Here is a 20,651-nt window from a genome sequence, read left to right as displayed (position 1 = left end):
TGCCCGAAGCATATCTTCCAAAACTTGGTTGACTACTTTCGTTTGGCCATCAGAGTGTGCATGTTTAGAGGAACTCAAAACTAAGAGTGATATCTAACTTGTCAAAGATAAGTGTCTGGAATTCACTTGTAAACTTAGAACCCCTATCACTAACTATGTCACCGGGCAACCCATACAGATGAAATAATTGGTCAACAAACTGCTGAGCCAATTGACTTGCTATGATGGTTGATCTAGTAGGTAAGAATCTAGCAATCTTTGTCAAACGGTCTATTGTAACCCATATGGCTTATGACCCTTGTGCGTTCTTGGCAAACCCATGATAAAATCCATTGCCAGGGATTTCCAATGGCTGTAACAACCTCCGAAGGTGTTTAGCCTTGGTGACTTGACAAATTCGGCAACCTATGACATAGTTTTGAACAAATTCTAGCATCTTAGACTAGTAAAAAGTATGCGTCACCAGAGATATTGTCCTATGTACTCCTGGACATCCTGCACTAGGTGCATCATGACACTCTGCACTAGGTGCATCATGACACTCTCCAAGAATCTTGGATCTAAGGTCTGACACATTAGGACGCAAATCTTTTTATTCCGGAATAGTTATCCATTCCGAATCATCCACTGACGACCTCCTGCTGGATGTATCCTAGGTGGCACAATCCTTGATTCTAGTCAATCATGGAGCTTCCATCTTGGACCTACTGCCAATAAGTTCTGACAGTCACACAAAGCCCTCTTAAGGATTGAAATAGGTCAGAGGATATCTCGGTAAATGACAGAGCATTTACCACCTTAATTTGACTAAGGACATCTTCTACACTATTTACAGAACCCTTTCGATTCTAGATTTCAAAATTGAACTCTGCCCATCTAGCCTTCCTCCCTCGCAAGTTCGTCCCATCACACGCATACTTGATTGACTGCTGATCACTCAATACAACAAACTTAGAACCATACAGATAGTGTCTCCAAACCTTAAGAGCATACACCCCTGCCTAAAGTTCTTTTCTAGTGTCGGCCAATGATATTGAGTGTCATTGAGCTTTTTACTCTCAAAAGCAACTGGTCTACTCTCTTGGAATAATGCACAGCCCCAATCGTATAATCACTCTCATCGGCCTCCAAAACATAAGGATGGGTAGGATTGGATAGTGCTAGAATGGGTGCTTCCTTGACACAAACTTTCAATGTGTTAAAAGCCTTGTTTGAATTTTATTCCAAGTGATAGGCTGATTGGATTGACGACCACGGCCTTTGAATATGTTGGTCATAGGGACCGTGATTACAGAATAATCACGTAGTAATTTCCTTAGAAAGACAGTAAATCCTAGGAAAGAACAAAGTTGTTCACAATTTGAGGTGTTGGCCAATCCAAAACCATTTGAATACGATCTAGATCAATGCTAACAACTTCTTGAGAAATCTTGTGTCCTAAGTAAATGATCTCCTTCATAAAGAAGTCGCATTTACTCATATTGGCATACAACAGATTCTGTCTTAGTAAAACTAAGACAATCCAAAGATGACTGAGGTGGTCCTCTAATGTCTTGTTGTGGACCAAGATATCATCCAAGAATAGCACTACAAACTTGCGCAAATAATCTCGGAACAAGTGATTCATCATTTGTTAGAAGGTTGCGGGAGCATTGGTGAAACCAAAAGGTAATACGAGAAACTCGTAATGACCATACCTAGCCGAAAGGCAGTCCTTTCTATATGTTTCACATAAATGCGGATTTGGTGATAAATAGTGCGCAAATCAATCTTAGTGAAATACTTCGCTGCTGCCAATCTGTCGATCAAGTCATCAGATCTAGGGAGAGCTTAGAGGATACATGTTCTTAATTGCCACTTTATTCAATCGTTTATAATTAACACACATTCTTCACGAACCATCTTTTTTCTTTATTAAAAGGACAAGGGCACCCCAAGGTGATTTACTTGGGCGTATGTAGCCCATCTTTGGGTAATCTTGAAGTGGTGTAGCTAACTCGTCCTCCTTTGACTAGCTTATCCTATAAGGTGGAATACTGTTTGGTTGAGTGCCAGGAACTAAGTCAATGCTATGGTCAACTGCCCTTTCTGTAGGTAAACCCGCTAGTTTGGCTGGAAATACATCGGAGAACTCATTTAACAACTCCTTTAATTCTTGTAGTTCATACACGCTTAAATCATTCTTGAGGGAAGATGAATCAAAACACATTGCTTTTTGTAGCTACTTTACGTAGTGAGGCCAATAACCCATGGGTTGGGGTGGCTTTGATTGGCTATATGGCTGCGTGGTGATTGCGACATAAACCCAGAGGTTATGTGCAAGCTTGGTTTACGTCATTCATACACGTAATTGTTAGTGTGCTCAAGGGTGGGACCTAATAGAGAGAAAAGACAATTATGATGGTGAGGACAGTGATGATCAAGTCTTATCGTCAATAGGGACCAAGTAGAATCTTGAATAAAGTTCTCTTCTTCTCCTTTTTGACCTTGTTGACACCTTTGGACTAGGAATAGTCTTCTCTTTAGGAGTACTCTGAGCCTTCTTCGGTCGTGGTGCTTTCACCCCTACAAGCTTTCCCCCACTAGAATCCAGCCCCTTGCCATGCCTCCCCTTTGTGGAGCTGTGGAGCAGAAGCCCCCCAGCACACTCCTTTGGATCCAGCATCAGTGCAGTCGTTGTCAGTTGCATCTTACATATTTTTACTCTATAAGCTCCTCACAAGTCAATACTTTATAAAAAGGTTGTGTTTATGTGGGTTTGGACCCGAACTGTGCTAAGGTCATAATTTTTCTACTTCCTTGCTAGATGTGATCTCCACTTCTGCTTGAGTTGACTAGGACTCCTAGAAAATAAGTTCCATTGTCTTTGTTGCTTCCTTGCCGAAGGAAATCCTTTGGGGGGTAGTAAGTTGTTGCGATATCTTTATGTTGACAGTACGCTGAATATTCTATCTAATTCATATTGAAACCTAGCATGTTTGAAAACATATGGTCAGGTGACTTTTGAGTGCTCTGGGATGATAAATTCAATTCTTATCTTTTTTTCCAAAATCTTTTGAAACCCAGATGGCAGCTTATGCTGAGAACATAAGCATATCTTTGCTTACTAAGTTATTATTCTTTTTTATCTTTCTCATTTACTCACAATTTTGTCTAAAGTCGCTTACAAACTCCCTTCTTTCCTTCTTTGCTTGTTCTAAAAAAAAAATTAATTTGTAAGATTGGATATATATGAAGATATATCTTATCTTTTTCTCCATTTCATTAAGCCCGGTTGCTTTTGATTGTGAGATTCAACAGAGCAGATTGGTCAAGTGCTGAAGCGTCTTTTCCCATTTGGACGAGGGTTGTGTCATGCATACTGGGCTCCCAACTTTTGGGCCCTTTATAACACAGCAGATAAATTTATTTCTCTTCTTCTTAAGAAACTGGGCTTTCACATCGAAGTACAAACAGCAGCAATGACTGGTGGGCTTGTGGGAGATTCAAAACTTCATGCTGTTCTTCCACAGGTTAGCTATGTTGTCATGAGATTCTTTTTCAGGCTATTAAGTCATGAGCATATTTGGGACTTACATGCTCATTTTGTTTGCATCGCAGATCACCCCGCTAAGGAGCATGCTGCTAGTATTCTTTACAATGCTACCTTGCCTTCTCACAGTCTGGAAAAAACCCAAGAAGAAGGATGTGCCAAGGTGTGTGGCATATGCTTACATATGTGGATTTATGTTTGGTTGGCATGTGCACGAGAAGGCCTCCCTTCACTTTGTGATCCCTCTCAGCCTCATGGCTGTGAGTTCTATAGAGAACGCCCGAGACTATGTCCTTTTATCAACAGGTATGGCCTTTTTGTTTGACTTACATTGGAGGACTGATTAGCAGGTTTTTAAGTAGTGTCACAGACTCATAAAAGGTTGAGAAACATCAAGGCTTTACATGGGGAGAGTTGCAGTCCTCACTTATCTAATTGTTGAAACTAATCTACATCAAAATGCTGTGCTGTTAGCCGGTGAGGTAGTTGTCTTGCAATCTATTCCCAATGTCTCTTTGAAGTGTTGAGGGATTCATGTCGACGTTGAAGCTTTCTTTCATACCTGGTAATCTCTAGCCTACAAGGCCATAGCAGGGGCTAATCCTAACATGGCTTGACAGATTTGGGAGTAATGTAGTGAGGTTTCAAGATGTCTGCACTTCTGGAAGGCATGGCATGCATGTATCTTTTACACATGGATTGAGGAATTTGGTTGTTGTATAGCTCACTCCTTTGGCTATCGGTGCCTAATGTAGGTTTACCTTAGGCAATGTTGTGGAAACCTTGAGAAGAAGGCTGCAAAACAAATAGTCCGTCTTTCTCGTCAGTGCACGAAATCGGTGTTGTGATGCTACATGGAGGGTTTTCTGTGGGAGGAATTTGGTGGTTGTATAGCTCCCTACTTTGGCTGTCGGTGCCTGATGTAGGTTTAACTCAGGCAAGGTTGTGGAAACCTTGAGAAGCAGGCTTCAAAACAACCCTTACCTCTTTCTCATCAGAACCCTCAGAAATGGGTGTTGTGATGCTACTGTGAGAAGTGCAGCGGAAATAAATGGAACAGAGAGAGAGAGAGAGAGAGAGAGAGAGAGAGAGAGAGCACTCCTCACACACACACACACTGAGAAGGAGAAAAAGGAGAAAAAGGCACAGGAGAACTGCAAGTGATCTCTGGAGAAAACCCCGCTACAACTAGGGGAAAACCTTGGAACCAACAGGCTGCTCGAGAGCTCAGAACAAACAGCTCAATAACCAAGTGGAAGGGAGCACAAGGGAGTGGATGAACTGCTCCTCAAGTGCACAACTGGGCTGGCTCTGCTCCTCTGCCAGGCCCTGCAAAGAGATGATGAAATGAGGTGTCACCATAATGTAAATATCCTAAGTCAAAGTACAGTTGACCATTTATTTGATCATAATTAAAGAGTTTTATATGTATTAATTATGGTCAAAGAGTTATTTTAATGGTCAAAGGATTGACTACGGTTTAGTCTAGATTTTAGACAAGTGGCATGTTGCCAATTTGAATGGAGCTTGAAGCTCTTGTAAAAGTAAGGATTTTTCACGTTTTGAAGAGAGAGACTTACGAGACAGCTCTAAGCTGAACTTCTGTAACAGAATTTCTGCAATGAATAAAGATGTTCGGGGGGGTCCAGCCCGACAATTTGTCCTGGGCCCTAGTGTATGTTCAGAGAGAGGGAGTGAGGGAGAGCTTTGGAGAGTTAAATTCCGTCGTTCAAGTGAAGCCATAGCTGTTTTTCACCCTCCAGTTTGGTTTTATTGGTATCAGAGCATGGTTTCACAGCTTCCTCAAACTGTGACGATCCAACAAAGCTCCAGGATGTGAAGTCTCTGAGTGATCGGAAGATATTACACCGGTCAATGTTTCGATCTGATCGTCTGCAAGATGCGCCAGAAATAGAGGCTAGTAAGGCTTTGTGAAAGTGGCTCTGTGGGCGTCAACCCTGGGCAAGATTCGACAGAGAGAGCAGAATCGAAGTTATACGATTGGGAGTCGCAGAGGTTTTGGCCTTTGTACGCCCTTCTTGCTTGACGCGGATGGAGCGTTATCGTTTAGCTGTGGGAAAGAGAAGCGATGCCATCACGATGCCATCACGCAAGAGCGATGAGCAGATGTTCGTTGTGAACGAAGGCTCGCCGGTGGCCATCGCACACAGACGGCTCCAGTGAGGGTGCCAGCAGGTCCAGCTGACGTGGCGCAGGAGGACACGTGGCAGATAGGCAGCTGATGACATGGCAGACACGTGTGGGCGTGGCGCTGACGTGGCAGCCAGCAGGTCCAGACGTGCGGCGCTGACGTGGCACTGACACGTGGCAGCCCGCTTGGCAGACCAGTGGTCAAGTTAACCCTGGTACAGTAAACCCTGGTTGGTTGACCCGTGGTTAGTGAAACCCTGGTTAAGTTAACTACAGCTAGTCAACTCTGGTTAGTTGAACCAGTATATAGTTAGTTCAACTTTGGTCCAGTTATTCTGGCCTAACCAGACCAGTTTGGTTGGTGTAACTGGTCCAGTTAGTCTAGTTGCAGACTAACCAGACCAGAACCAGACAGTTGGTTAGAGTAACCAGAAGTTACTCATCTGGTTACTGTTTTCAAAAAAAAAAAAAAAAAACAGTTGCAGAGACTGTTTCTACTAGCAGATTTCACCTGCTTGCCAGACTTTCACTGTCAGAAAAACAGCAGAAAAACAGAGGAATCAGAGATTTGCAGAAACAGAGTATACACGCCTTTGAGCAGTAAAAGAGGAAAAAAAAAAAAAACAGATGCCTGTCGAAGCCACCTGCAGTAGCCAGAAAAGGGCAATATAGTTGTTGATGCTTTGGTAACTGTGTGGGTATATGCCTTGAACTGACAGCCAGTACTGGCATAGATTGTAAACGCAAAACACCTCTTGTTGAGGTACTTTTTCTGTTGAAAAAGCAAAAGTAGAGTGCATCAGTTACCCGCACTGTCTGAGAAATCTGCAGATCTCAGAATATGGATCAATCACCTATCCAGTGGGATTCACAAGATAGGGATGTACATCCAGGACAGAGAAATGTGCCGCAAACTCAACAAGAATTTGAACAGATGGTATGCACTCGTATACAAGAGCTGGAAAATCTTAAAAGGGATCCCAGGGCTCAGTATTTGTTTCCAGCAGAAGCTATGCCTAATCCAGTATATGACGTGCCAATGCCAGAGGCACACTCTCGTGTACAGTCTGAGAGAGAGAGATCTCATAGATCTCATAGGAGACGGTCCCATAGTAAAAAGAGATCGAGGCATCATCACCGATCTCCTAGTCCATCACCGTCTACCTCGAGTTCGACTTCTGTGTCTTCTTCTTCTTTATCAGATAAACCATCCAGGAAAAGAAGGAAACATGAGAAGTCTGGGAAGAGAAGGTCTTCCAAAGCGACCAGGGAATTTAAAGAGGGAGGAAAATCTGTCAAGTTTATGACCTACAATGGACAGTATGGTCATACAGACAAAGCATTGCAGTTTATCAGACAGTTTGATGCTGCATTCGGTACAGAGAAATTTTCAGAATCCTCCAAGTTAAGAATGGTCAGTCTACACTTAACAGCAACGGCTAGTGCATGGTGGAGTGCACTGACCACAGATGGGTCAGCCCCAAGAAAGTGGAAGGGCTTCAAGAAAGCCTTCTACCAGCAGTTCATGCCTAAACAGTTTAGAGACCTTGTTCTTCAAGATTGGGACAGCTTGCACATGGATGCAGGAGATACAGTGGATGGGTACAACCAAAAGTTCTGGGATGCTTATTTACAGGTTGCACCGTTCAAAAAGATCTCCAAAGGCACCCAAATGAGGAAGTACAGAGCAGGTCTCACTCCAAGAATTCAGGCAGTAGTGAATGCTTTGGGGGCAAAGAATATTCAAGATCTTATGCATTCAGCCTCAGTAGCGAGTCTTGTGCCGCTACAAGATCCATCTACAGTACCATCCTTGCATGCAGGACGTGCTGATAAAAAGAAAACTGATTTTTCAAAATCAGAAAAGAAAGAGTCCCCCAAGGCTGAAAAGAAAGGGTTTCAGCCTCAGAAGCCGAGGGGTACTCAGTTCTCAAAGACCTATAAGGGCAAATCTCTATTCACCCCTGAACAGATAGCGGAATTCCGTAGAGTTAGGCAGGGCTTTGGATGCCGATCAAATGTTTTGTGGGAATCATGTGCCAGTTACTCCCTTGATAGGGAAGCTCCGTCTTCATGTTCAGAGTTATGTGGATCAGGAAGACTTCTTCATTTCTCCACTGAAACATTATGATGTAGTTTTGGGGATGCCTTGGTTTCACCGCAAGGCAGTGAAGTTGACTCTTCCTGAAAGAGTGCTGGAGTTTGTGCATAGGGGGAAAAATCAGCGTTTAGTTGCCAGGAATAAAGGGGACACTATCCCCATTGTATCTGATGTTTCATGCGGTAAAGCAATAAAGTCTGCAATTTCTGCGTACATGGTTTTTGTAAAAGAAAAAGAGAATGATATGCATGCTGAAATGAATGATGCAGACAAAGATAAGCTTCAGTTTCTTGTAAACTTTAAAGATTGCTTTTCTGATGTTTTGCCAGGGGAGTTACCCCCAGAGAGACCAGAAGATCATCAGATAGAGTTAATGCCTGGTAGTGAACCACCAAATAGACCCCCTTATAGAGTCAGTGCGACTCAGAGAGAGGAGATCATGGCTCAGGTACATGACTTGCTGTCCAAAGGGTTGATTCAGCCCAGCTCGTCTCCTTTTTGTTCCCCTGTACTGTTAGTACAGAAGAAAGATGGTTCATTCCGTATGTGCGTCGATTATCGCGCACTGAACAAAATGACCATCAAGAATAGATTCCCTATTCTGCGTATTGATGATGTCCTGGATCAGTTAAATGGAGCTTCAGTTTTCAGCAGGATAGATTTAAAGAGTGGCTACCACCAAGTGAGGATATAGCCTCAGGATGTGCATAAGACAGCATTCCGCACAACATTCGGGTTGTATGAATACTTAGTGATGCCTTTTGGGTTGACAAATGCTCCAGCCACATTCAATAGAATGATGGATCGCATCTTCCGGAAGTACAGGCATTTTACTGGTACTTTCTTTGATGATATCTTAGTTTTTTCTAAGACAGAGGAAGAGCACAGAGAACATCTTGCTATAGTGTTTCAAGAGCTGAGAAATCATCAGCTCTATGCAAACAGCAAGAAAAGTGAATTCTTCCTGGGAGAAATCCACTATCTGGGGCATATAATATCCAAGAATGGGATACAAATGGATCCAGCGAAGATCCGTGCCATTCAGGAATGGCCAGAGCTGAAAACTGTGTATGAAGTTCGAAGTTTTTTGGGCTTGTGTTCTTACTACAGAAGGTTTATCAGACATTTTGCTGATATCGCCGCTCCATTACATGACCTCACTAAGAAAAATGCAGCCTTCACATGGGGATTATCACAGAAGAAAGCATTCAATACACTCAAGGAAAAGTTGACTACAGAGCCTATTCTAGTAGTTCCGGATCTGTATCAGGCTTTTGATGTGGATTGCGATGCTTGTGGAGAATGTGTTGGGGCTGCATTGCATCAGAATGGTCATGTAGTAGCCTATGAAAGCAGGCGACTTCGGGATGCGGAAAGATATTTAGGAATCTATGAGAAAGAGTTATTGGCTGTAATTCATGCCATCCATACATGGAAACACTATCTTTTGGGTGCAGATTTTACTGTCAAAACAGATCACCAAAGTCTGAAATACTTTTTGACTCAGACCAAGCTTTCAGAGAAGCATATGAAATGGGCAAACATGCTGTCAATGTATCATTTTCAGATTGTCCATACTCCAGGAATTCGGAACAGAGTGGCAGATGCCTTGTCCCGAAGACCCCAGGTCAATAATGTAACTATTGCTTATCATCAGGACCTGGAAGGCATGAGGGAACAATATGCTCATGATTCTGATTTTGGTGAAATTTTACAGCAAATGCAAGAGGGGCAATCCACCAGTCGCTATTCCCTGAAAGATGGGTATTTAATGAAAGATGATTGCCTATGCATCACCTAGGAGATGAGGAAAAAGCTTTTGGGGGAATGCCATGCACCTCCCTATGCTGGACATAGAGGAATTACAGCAACAACTCTAGCCCTAGAGAGGTATTTCTTTTGACCAGGAATGCGGAAAGATATACATCAGTTTGTTACTGAATGCCTTACGTGTCAGAAAATAAAGTACGATAGACGGAAGGCACCTGGCCTACTTATGCCTCTTCTCGTGCCTCAGGCACCATGGGAAAGTATTACAATGGACTTTATTTTTTATTTGCCGAGATCAAAGTCAGGGAATGATGGGATCTGGACTATCATAGACAGATTCAGCAAGCAAGCTCATTTCCTTCCGGTTCGCAAAACCATAAAGACAGATCATATGGCTAAGCTGTTCATGGCACAAATATTTAAACATCATGGTATGCCTAAGTCCATTGTTAGTGATTGAGATCCCAGAATGACCAGTCTATTCTGGAGAGCTTTATTTGATAACATGGGGACGAATCTGAATTTTTCTTCTTCTTTCCATCCCCAGACAGATGGTCAAAGTGAAGTAGCAAATTCTACCATTTTGGATATGCTGAAATGCTACGTGGGTGACCAAAGTTCAGACTGGGAAAAGTACCTACCGTTAGTAGAGTTTGCTTACAATAATACAGTACATAGCTCTACAGGGAAAGCCCCTTTTGAAGTCATATATGGGAAGGTGATTTTGCCACCTATATTAAGGACTAAATATGAAATATTTGCAGCTGATCAGTTTGTGAGAGACCTCCAGACAGCTTACAGCCAAGTCCGGACAGCAATTGAAAGGTCTCAAGAGAAACATAAAAGAGCTGCAGATAAACATAGGAGACAGCTAGATCTCAAGGAAGGGGACTGGGTACTTTTGAGGTTTGAAAAAGCTAGGCTCCGCAAGTTTAAAGGCAAACAGAAAGTGTATGCAAAGTTATCTCCCAGATATTATGGCCCTTTTAGGGTTACAGAAAGAATAAATGAGGTTGCATACAGATTAGCATTGCCAGAGCATTGGAGGATTCACAATGCATTCCATGTGAGTCTTCTAAAGAAATTTCAAGGACCAGAGCCTACAGAACTAGTATCAGAAGATCCACCAGAAGTGGATGAGCTGGAGGAAGTCCTTCAGCCAGAGCAAATTGTGTACCATATTGTACGTAAAGGCCCTCAGGGTAAGCAATTTTACAGGTATCTTGTAAAATTCAAGAATTATACGGCATTAGATGCCAAGTGGATGGACGAAGACATGTTATCCGATCATCTACAGCTTTTGGATGTTTACAAGGAAGCTTTTCAGTTGAGGTCAACTGATTAGAAGCCGAGGGGATGTCACCATAATGTAAATATCCTAAGTCAAAGTACAGTTGACCATTTATTTGATCATAATTAAAGAGTTTTATATGTATTAATTATGGTCAAAGAGTTATTTTAATGGTCAAAGGATTGACTACGGTCAAAGATACTTGACTCCAGTCAAGTAAACTTGACTGCGGTCAGAGAGTGTTGACTTCGGTCAACAAGACTTGGCATGCGCCAAGAGGGTTAACCCCGGGTTAACCAAGATGTGCCAACTTCGGTTGGAGAGACCTGGCTATAATTAAGGCGCCTTGACCTTTGGTCAAAGCTCTTTAATTATAATCAAGAGTGTTGACTCCGGTCAACCAGAGAAAATATATATATTTATTTGTATATATATATATTTGTTTAGATGTGCACATGTGTTTAGTGGGGACGCCCACCGTGACTAGGATTAGTCCACAGTGTGTCATTTGCATGCAAAGCGCTAACAATTAATGGGTACCATGGTAATTAATTGTTGCAGGTACTAGCAAGGATTATTTTTCCTAAGCGAAATGGGAGCCTGACAAGCATTTAGGAGGCGGTTCGTGTGACCGAGAGCTTTGAAGACTCCAGAATAGCCCTTAGTGGCTTGTAATAGGATTTAGTCTAGATTTTAGACAAGTGGCATGTTGCCAATTTGAATGGAGCTTGAAGCTCTTGTAAAAGTAAGGATTTTTCACGTTTTGAAGAGAGAGACTTACGAGACAGCTCTAAGCTGAACTTCTGTAACAGAATTTCTGCAATGAATAAATACCTTCGGGGGGGTCCAGCCCGACAATTTGTCCTGGGCCCTAGTGTATGTTCAGAGAGAGGGAGTGAGGGAGAGCTTTGGAGAGTTAAATTCCGTCGTTGAAGTGAAGCCATAGCTGTTTTTCACCCTCCAGTTTGGTTTTATGAGGGCTGAGGGGGGGCCTATAAAAAGCACCCAGCCCCTCCCTAGTCGGCTGCTAGGCTAGGGCCGACCCCTGCTTGTAGGTGGGTGACTGCAGTACCTAGGAGTGGGCACAACCCCATAAAAGGGCACACCCCTCTGTGCCTAGGGTGGTCGACTCAGCCCAATTGTAGGGCCGACCAGCACACGTGGGCCAACCCACTGCTAGGGCTGCATATGGCCCCATAAAGGCCCCCCTCCCCCCTCCAAAAAAAAAAAAAAGGGAGGCTGTCTCTAGCCAAGGTGGTCGGCCCACCCTCTGCTCTCCAGTCCTCGCGTGGGGCGCCTATAAGGGCACATCCATGCAGCCCCTCAGGGCAGAATTGGCCACACTCCCTCTTGGGAACCTCCATGACCTCCGTGGCAACGTGCAAGAGGTCCTGGACAGCCACTCTAACCTACTCTCACGGGGCGCGGGCACACCCACAACACATGCCCTCACTTTCTATGCTATCTCACTCACTGGGCGGGCACACCCACAAGAAGGCCCTCTCTCTAGGTGACATCAGGAGATGTTGACCTTCAACACCCCCTCTCAACTCCTGGATGGAACAGAGACACCAGGGAGCTGGGTCTGCCGTTGGAACAACTGGAGGTATCCGTCTTGTGATGCTCCACCATTGAAGACCGCCATAGGTACTGTCGAAGAAGCCCCCTCGTGGTTCGAACCTTCTCAGCACGATGACTGGAAACGTGGAACTATTACTCCCAGGCCACATGTGCTAGGCACACTCCTATGGTCTGGTAATGGTACTCTGGGTCAACTGGTACAACAATCCAACTATTGGTATTGGTACATGACTCCAACAGAGGATCCTGGAACTATTTGAAGCTCCCTCTCAAGTCCAAACTGGTACATTGTCGCTAGATCGATGAACTTTAGTGCTCCAATGACAACGGGCTGATAACAACATCAATCAACGGTGTCTGGGTTCCCGCACTAGCAATCTATTGACCCATCTAGATCTCTAGCAACATCATTCAATAGCTACAACAGAACACTAGGAGACCCCCTCTGGATCTGCCAGGTCATAACGTCCAAATAGAGACTGGTAACATACTGCCACTTGAGTCAGTGGGAACAACTCCTCATGGCTTGAGGTCTGCCTGAAAGCTTGCCTCGATACATGACTCCCTACTAGGTGCACCTGATTCGTAGATCTTGCTGCCACAAACAAGCAAGCAAGCAATCCTCCATCTGGATTCGAAAAGCCTGTTGGTAGTGCCTGCCCCGTGCTACTAGAAGGTTGGAGTATACGTGGTTGCCGCAGTAACACTATTGGCCACCTAGTGACTAGACCCCTCTGCATTCCGTTGGGGACATTGATGCCAATAATGACCTTTCTGGCCACATTGGTTACATGCACAGGATGCCTTGAGAGCTTCTCGTTCCTCAGCTATCGATTGCTTTCTGCCTTTCTGATCAGCTGTCAAAGCCTCAAGCTGACTGTCGTAGGTACGATCTAAGAAATGCTCCTCTTGGTCAAGCACCATGAGGATCATTCCTTCCAAGTCAACTCATTCACTCTACCACTGGTGATCAAGGACAAATAGAAGGCCCCGTACTGAGAGGATAACTAGGATAGGAGAGTTATGGCCATGTCCTCTGATGAATGTAAGATTTTGTGTGTTGTAGATCTTGTGCACATAGGGTTTTGATTCCCGTTTTTATGTTCACGTGAATGAGTGATCATGTTTTGTGAATTTCGTCCCCACATAGCGTGAAAATGGGTTGCTCACGTTGGTAACCGAGTAAATTTACTAAAAAATCGGCAAAAATTTACCGGCGGTAGTATGCATAATACCGGCGCTAATATGTATACTACCCACGGTTAGTTTTCATATTACCGCCAGTAATAGTCATACTATCGGCGGTGATATTTTCCCCACATTTTGGGGCTTCTTGTCAATTTAGTGTCTATAAAATATCCGTGGTAGGGGCTTCTTCTCCATATTGGATGAGTTTAGGATCTCCTACTGAAGTTCCTGTAACTTGGTGATGTGGTTCTGCATCGATGAAGACTTCTTGGGATCCAACAACCTCATCTGGACCTCTAGTGAGACTCTCTTCATGGGAGAGGCTCAGTTATACATGGACGCCAAATGCTTCCATATACTTTTGGCCACTGTCATGTGCTTCACGTGATTAATCACCTGAGGAGTACAATTAAGAAATATAAATTTTCTTACCCTGGCATTAACATGGTCCCAGAGCTGAGACAGGGTCTCGGCCTCCTGCTCCAGGATGCCAAGGTCCTTCACCACGGGATCCAGTTGGGCAAGCCGCAACACCTATCAGGATAAAATCTGCTAGGTCATATGACTGTAACCATAGTTGCACGAAATGGCCGTTTCTTGCCAGGAAATGGAAACGACGAAACGAAAACGGTGTTTCTTGAAGAAACGCCGTTTCGTAATACCCTTTTTTTTTTTTTTTTGGGTGGGTGTGGGTTTGTTTGTTGGGTGGCTTTGCGTAAAGGGGGGGGGGGGTTTGTTTTATTGGGGGTGGTTGGCTCTCTTTTGATTAAATTGTTTTTTGCCCTCTTTTGATTAAAACATTTTTCGCCGATTTGTCGCCTCATGTCGTCGTTTCCGCCGCATCCTGTGCTGCTGCTCTCCAGCCTCTCCATCTTTGATTCCTGGGCCTTGGCACCCGCAGCCTGCTCTCTTCTTCATCCCTCCATTCAGCAGGTTGCTCTCCACCCTACAGGCTGCAACTTGCCCTCCATCCTCTCCATCTTGCAGGTTGGCAGTTGCTTTCCATCCCTCCACTATCTCTCGTCTCTTACCTCTCCATCCTCCTTCTACCTCTCATCCTCCTCCTTCGACTCCTTCTACCTCTCCATCCTCTTTCACCTTCCCATCCTCCTTCTACCTCTCCATCCTCCCTCTCACCTCTCCATCCTCCCTTTCAAACTTCGGATTGTGATAACTTCAAACTTGTTAGAACTTGGAACTTGGAACTAAGAACTTAGTTCATGAATGATGACACATGTTGATTGTTGAAGCATCATTCATGGATAATAGATGATACGAGATAGATCAATCATCATAGGAATTCAGAATTATAGAAGCATGCATGATGCTTCAAGTATAGATAATTGTATTATGTATGATTTGCACTCTATTGATAATTATATTACATATAAAACATAAAATTTTATACATAAATTGTATCATATTGCCGTTTCTTCCGTTTTCGTTTTGGCGGGAGCCGAAAACTCCGTTTCTTCTGTTTCTTCCGTTTCGGCTGGCAACTATGATTGTAACACAGACTCCATCTTCACCTGCCAGACGCCGTAAATGAGCCCATTCAACTGCCGGTCAATCGGGAACGTGGGCAACACTGGAATTCTAGTCTTGTTCTCTACCATCTCGGACAAAGCCCCCCTGTCCGATTGAAGAGGATGATGAATTGAAAGAGAAGATGGATGGGATAGAATGGAACTGAGGGTTGAAAGAGAAGGTGGAAGAAAAGGATGAAGGGGCTGACAGCCCAATGTACCTTCACACCTCGCTTTCCGTCCCTTGGAAGCACCTCTTCTTTGAACTGAAAACACCCTTTGCTGGTCACCCGAACAGTCCACTCCTCGAACCTGCTCCTCAAAGACACCTCCGAATAGCACACTAATCATCCTCTCTGTGTGTTGGCTCAACACTCCCTCTGCTCCTTGGGTCTCAAGCCAACCGTGGCTCTGATACCATGTGAGAAGTGCAGCGGAAATGAACGGAAAAGAGAGAGAGAAAGAAAGAAAAATATATTAACGTCCACAGGAGACCTCACGGGCCTATGGGACAAAGTGCACAGAAAAGCGAACTCATACAAGCTTCAGTGGGCTGAAGCAAAGGGGCTAGGACCGTTGCTGAGTACTAGTCTATGCTAACAGAATCATAATCATAGACAAAGACAAAGTCAACTATGGCTGCAGAGTGGGCCATATCAATCAATCTATCTAGGCGCTAGGACGAATTTGAAGCCTAGTACAGTGATGGCTCTCTTGTGGGCTGTGAAGATGTCTCGTATTTGCGTCTGTCAAGCTATCTCGCGTTGCGGTGGGGGACGCGGTCTCCTCGCTCTCTGGACTCTCTGGGCTATGTCTAGAGTGATGCCTCGTCTCTGTCGGTCTCCCCTGAGGAAAGCTGTGATAGGTCGGACCTCAATAGAGTGTACTTTGGGGGCTCTCTGTCGCACATGTGGCCTCTGCGCCCCTCTTCTTGTGGTACTGTGCCGTCTGCTCATCCAGACTCCTCTAATATTGGATAGCTCCTCTTCCTCCACTCCATTGTGTCCGGGGGCTGACTCAAATGTATAGAAGTCTGTGACGTGCCGCTGTGCCTGGTCACCCTCTATGTTTTGTAGTGGTCTGACCATCCCTTGCTGCTCTCTGATCTGTCGTAGAAGCACGCCTCACACACACACACTGAGAAGGAGAAAAAGAAGAGAAAGGCACAGGAGAACTGCAAGTGATCTCTGGAGAAAACCCCACTACAATTGGGGGAAAACCTTGGAACCAATGGGCTGCTTGAGAGCTCAGAACAAACAGCTCAACAACCAAGTGGAAGGGAGCACAAGGGAGTGGATGAACTGCTCCACTGCCCTGCTCCACAAGTGCACAACTGGGCTGCTCTGCTCCTCTGCCAAGCCCTGCAAGAGATGATGAAATGAGGGCTGAGGGGGGCCTATAAATAGCCCCCAGCCCCTTCCTAGTCGACTACTAGGCTAGGGCCGACCCCGGCTGGTAGGTGGGCCGACTGCAGCACCTAGGGCTGGGCACACAGCCTAAAAAAGGGCAAACCCCTCTATGCCTAGGCGGGCCGACTCAGCCCAACTGTAGGGCCGACCAGCACATGTGGGCCGGCCTAGGGCTGCACATGTCCCTATAAAGAGGCCCCGAAACAGGGGCTGTCTCTAGCCAAGGTGGCACGACCTGTAGGTCGGCCCACCCTCTGCTCTCCAGCCCTCACGTGGGGCGCCTATAAGGGCACATCCATGCAGCCCGTTAGGGAAGAACTGGCCACACTCCTCCACACCCCTCCTGGGAACCTCCATGGCCTCCGTGGGAACGTTCAAGAGGCCCTGGACAGCCACTCTAACCTACTCTCATGGGGGGTGGGCACACCCACAACACAGGTCCTCACTCTCTATGCTCATTGGGCACCACACGCACAAGCAAGGTCCTTTCTCTAGGTGACATCAGGAGATGTTGACCCCCAACAGCTACATGGATAGAGCATCAAGGGAGGGTTGGCTTTCTGTATCTTTGGGGAGGTAACTACTGAAACAAGGCTTCTACTATAGCTACTTAACAGTCACTAGTTTTGGGGAACTTAGAGAACTGTTTAGCTGGAATTAGCAGAAAAGGAAGTAAAGGGGTTGCGTTAGGTCACTCTTACACAAAGAGAGCATGAGATTCAGCAGCTCTCATGTGGCTGGCAAGCGGAAAGCTTGATGCTGTCCTTCTTGCAATGTGCAGCTGTAGGCTGATGCTCACGAAGTGCTAACAATGATAGAATAGAACGTACTTGCATTAGTGTTGAATGAATGTGTAGTACAGCTAAAGCCCCTATATATACTTTTAAGAAAAGTGGGCCAGCACATGTTTGCTTATGGGATTATTACAACAGGCTGCCACGTGGCAAGCCCACAATCATCCCGAGAACCACTACTAAAAAGTACAAGAGAGTACTAAGTGATGAGATAGGCCAACTGGCCCATTTAACTAGGTGACTGCTAAACCTATAACTCCCTACTATTACAACTATAATACATTGTGTCTAATGTATGGTCAAAGTGATAGTGATAGTAAGTGGAACTTGAGGCTTGTGATCTGGCAGTGAAAGGGAGACCCTAGGACGTACGCGAATTGTGGCCTCCCTTATGTAGCTTGTGGGGACTAGCTGTGCTGAAATTAGATGAACATACGAGGAAGAACTCAAGCATGAAAGACACCAGAGATCTACCTAACTATAGTACACTGCTTTATTTATACATGATTGCCAAGTCAGCATGCAAAACTGCGCTGAGACCACTCCCTTAACTGCGACATGCGGGAGATGGAACTGTGCTGTGGAAATAGGACACCCAACCTTGCCCATAGGATGGCTGAAGGGGCTGCTGGAGGCTGGGAGCTGGATGATGAAATGAGGGGCAAGCCCCCCTTTATATAGGGGCTGGAAAGGTCCGTTTCAGCCGACCCAACCAGCCTGAACTGGCCGACCAGCCAGTTGGCAGGTTGGCTGCGCTGGTTGGGCTGTTTGCTCAGCCCTAGGGTCTGGACCTGGAGGGGGCTGAGGCTGCCTGTAAAAGGCGCCTCCCCCAGCCCACTTTCCATGTGTGCTGCTGCCCTTTAAAGGCCCCAAAACCTGCTGGATCTGCTGCGTAGGGAGTTGCAATTAGCTGACAAGGCAGCGAGTTGTCACTGCCACCTGGGCTTGACCCTGGTGCATGTGACGACTTACATTACAGATGCAGCTTGCCATTTACAAGGCGGTTCCACTGGTTGGAAACCCCTATTTGGTAATCAGTGGTATGTCTTGAATGATGACCTTCACATCTGAATAAACTGCTCGTTTCCCCTCTGTTTTGGCTTCCATTACCTTTGTTGCACAGTCCTTTTATTCTGCTTGCATGTGTGTGAGGTCCTCATATATCTAGATAGGCGTGGCTTTCAAGGCGTCCTTTTGTCAACACATTCTGGCATACATTTGCAATTAAGTTGCTCTATCCTCTAGTCTCATCTGTGCCCACCTGCCATGCCTTCTGCCTCAATGCCAGCTTTCTCCTTGCATAGTTTCTTTGTCTTATCTAGGGGGCTGGTCTCATCCTTCTTGGAAGTTAGATTTACTATGCATGCATGTGTGCGCTGACGACCTCTACCTACGAGAATTTTTCATTGTGTGCCCTCTATTTTAGCATCAAGTGTTAGCCTTCATTCGTGCTGTTTCTTGCAATGTATCCCCTTGAGTGTTTGTGATTTCGTCAATGTGCTGTTTGAGAATGGTGTTCTTCTTTTGCAGGATCTTGTAAGCATCTGGGTCATTGCATGTTGACTTCTTGCAATTTAATCTCATATGCCTTATAGCATTGTCCTGTTCCGTTTGCTTGTCCTTGAGCATTTCATTCCCTTTCATAAAGTCATCAACTAGGTCTAATCCCACAAGGCACATCAGTACAGCTTATACACATTGAATCCATGCTTCATGGGTTGAGAGAGAGAGAGAGAGAGAGAGAGAGATTTTTTCGTTGAGGATGCTGTCTAGAAGATTCACATACATGGTACTTATGAATCTTTTGCTTGGCAGTGTGCTACTACTCACTTTTCCCACTTCTTTTTGAAGCAAAGGAGTACTCTATCAAAGTTTTTCTGCTGCTTCTGCATACCTTGTTGATGTGTTTGGGCTTTTCTGCATATTTTAATGGATGCTTTTCAAAGAGCTGTATGTCAGGCGCTGGCATGAAAGACTCAAGACCTTCAGAGACAATTCAGAAATGCTTTACTCCTACTGAAGAAAGTACAGACGGGAAGATCACTATGCAGCTGCTTAGGAGGGGAGAAATAGCGTATATTTTAGGCCTTATTTTTGTGGAAATTTATGGACAGGTTTTCCATACCCTAATATTTGAGGGGAAGCTGCCTTTCCTGCCTCTTATGCTTGTCTCTGTATATTGTGCACTGGGGATGACATACACATGGTCGAAGCTGTTGCTCTACATGTTGGCATTTTGAAGCTTCTGTATTGAACTCCACAGTTAGCAGGGTTATGGGGTGCGTCAGTTCTGTTCCATGGACAAGTCTGTAGCACACAATGATTAGTATTTATTTTGAAGATCATTGAACTGATCAAGCAAATTCAAAGAATGACCAGAATCTAATTTTTAATTCTCTGACAAAAACCAAGGATAAATCAGTATGTGTAGATGTTTGTTCATGTGTGTTTGAATATTTGTGTATATAAAAATTAACGCGCCTTTGTAAAAGGGAGAAATACTTGATGCTTTAAGTACCGAGGGGATGGAGGATATGCGACTTACTAAATTAAGTGTTATGGCGAATATGAGAAAGAAAGAACGTTAAAATGTATATGGGGAAAGGGAGGTGGTTGACGTGGAGCTGAGTTATAGAAGGAGAAGCTAGGATTGGAGTGAGGAAAAATGGAGAGAAGAATAAGGTTAAGGAGAACAGTGGGGGAGCAAATGAGGTTTGATTAGTGTTGAGGTTGAGTTTAGGACACGGTGAATGCAAACTGAGGGAGTGCAATTGAGGATTGAGGAGAAGTAGAGCTCAACACAAGGTGAATGAGACTAGATGCAAGTGAGGTTGATTATGAGGTGCGATTGAGCTTATGACTATAGGTTAGGATTCCATCTTACATGTAAGAATATTGCAATTTAACAAGTGCATTTGGATTCTACCTCAAGGTTAGTGAAACTAGATGCAAGTGAGCTTGATTATGAGGCGAGATTGAGCTTATGGCTATAGGTTAGGATTCCATCTTACATGTAAGAATATTGCAATTTAACAAGTGCATTCGGATTCATGCTTTGACTTGAGTTCATGAGAGAATTGTAGGGGAGGAGAGTGACTGGAGAGGGAATAGGCTATGGGGAAAAAAGGACATTGTTTTGATCTCCCTGATTAAACTTATGACTTGGGGCTACTTGCATTTGTATATGTGAGTACAACCTAAGTACAATCATTGCATTGGTTCCTCATCAACATCCTCTTTAGCGCTTTCTTTAGTAGTGTCTTGATGAAACTTTGGCTCACCATCTATTGGATTTTACTCTTCCTCTA

At 44.6% G+C, this 20,651-nt stretch overlaps 1 protein-coding gene across 2 annotated transcripts in view; it reads left to right on the top strand.

Moving 5' to 3' along the window:
- Positions 1-19,736, top strand: part of LOC147883886 (ALG6, ALG8 glycosyltransferase family) — a 35,231-nt gene extending 15,495 nt beyond the window's left edge. The window contains exons 3-5 of one of the 2 annotated variants that reach the window (XM_087398531.1): positions 3,301-3,512; positions 3,601-3,838; positions 19,159-19,736. In XM_087398531.1, the coding sequence (XP_087254657.1) occupies positions 3,301-3,512; positions 3,601-3,838; positions 19,159-19,583 (875 nt within the window). In that variant the 3' untranslated portion in view covers positions 19,584-19,736. The remainder of the gene's footprint in view (positions 1-3,300; positions 3,513-3,600; positions 3,839-19,158) is intronic. The other variant, XM_087398530.1, reaches the window with a different exon arrangement.
- Positions 19,737-20,651: the final 915 nt, after the last annotated feature.

This window comes from Dipteris shenzhenensis, chromosome 27 (assembly GCF_047967505.1).
Source record: "Dipteris shenzhenensis isolate YYH24624 ecotype China chromosome 27, Dip_SZ_1.0, whole genome shotgun sequence".
Lineage (NCBI taxonomy): Eukaryota > Viridiplantae > Streptophyta > Polypodiopsida > Gleicheniales > Dipteridaceae > Dipteris > Dipteris shenzhenensis.
This window is presented reverse-complemented; position numbering and strand designations above follow the sequence as displayed.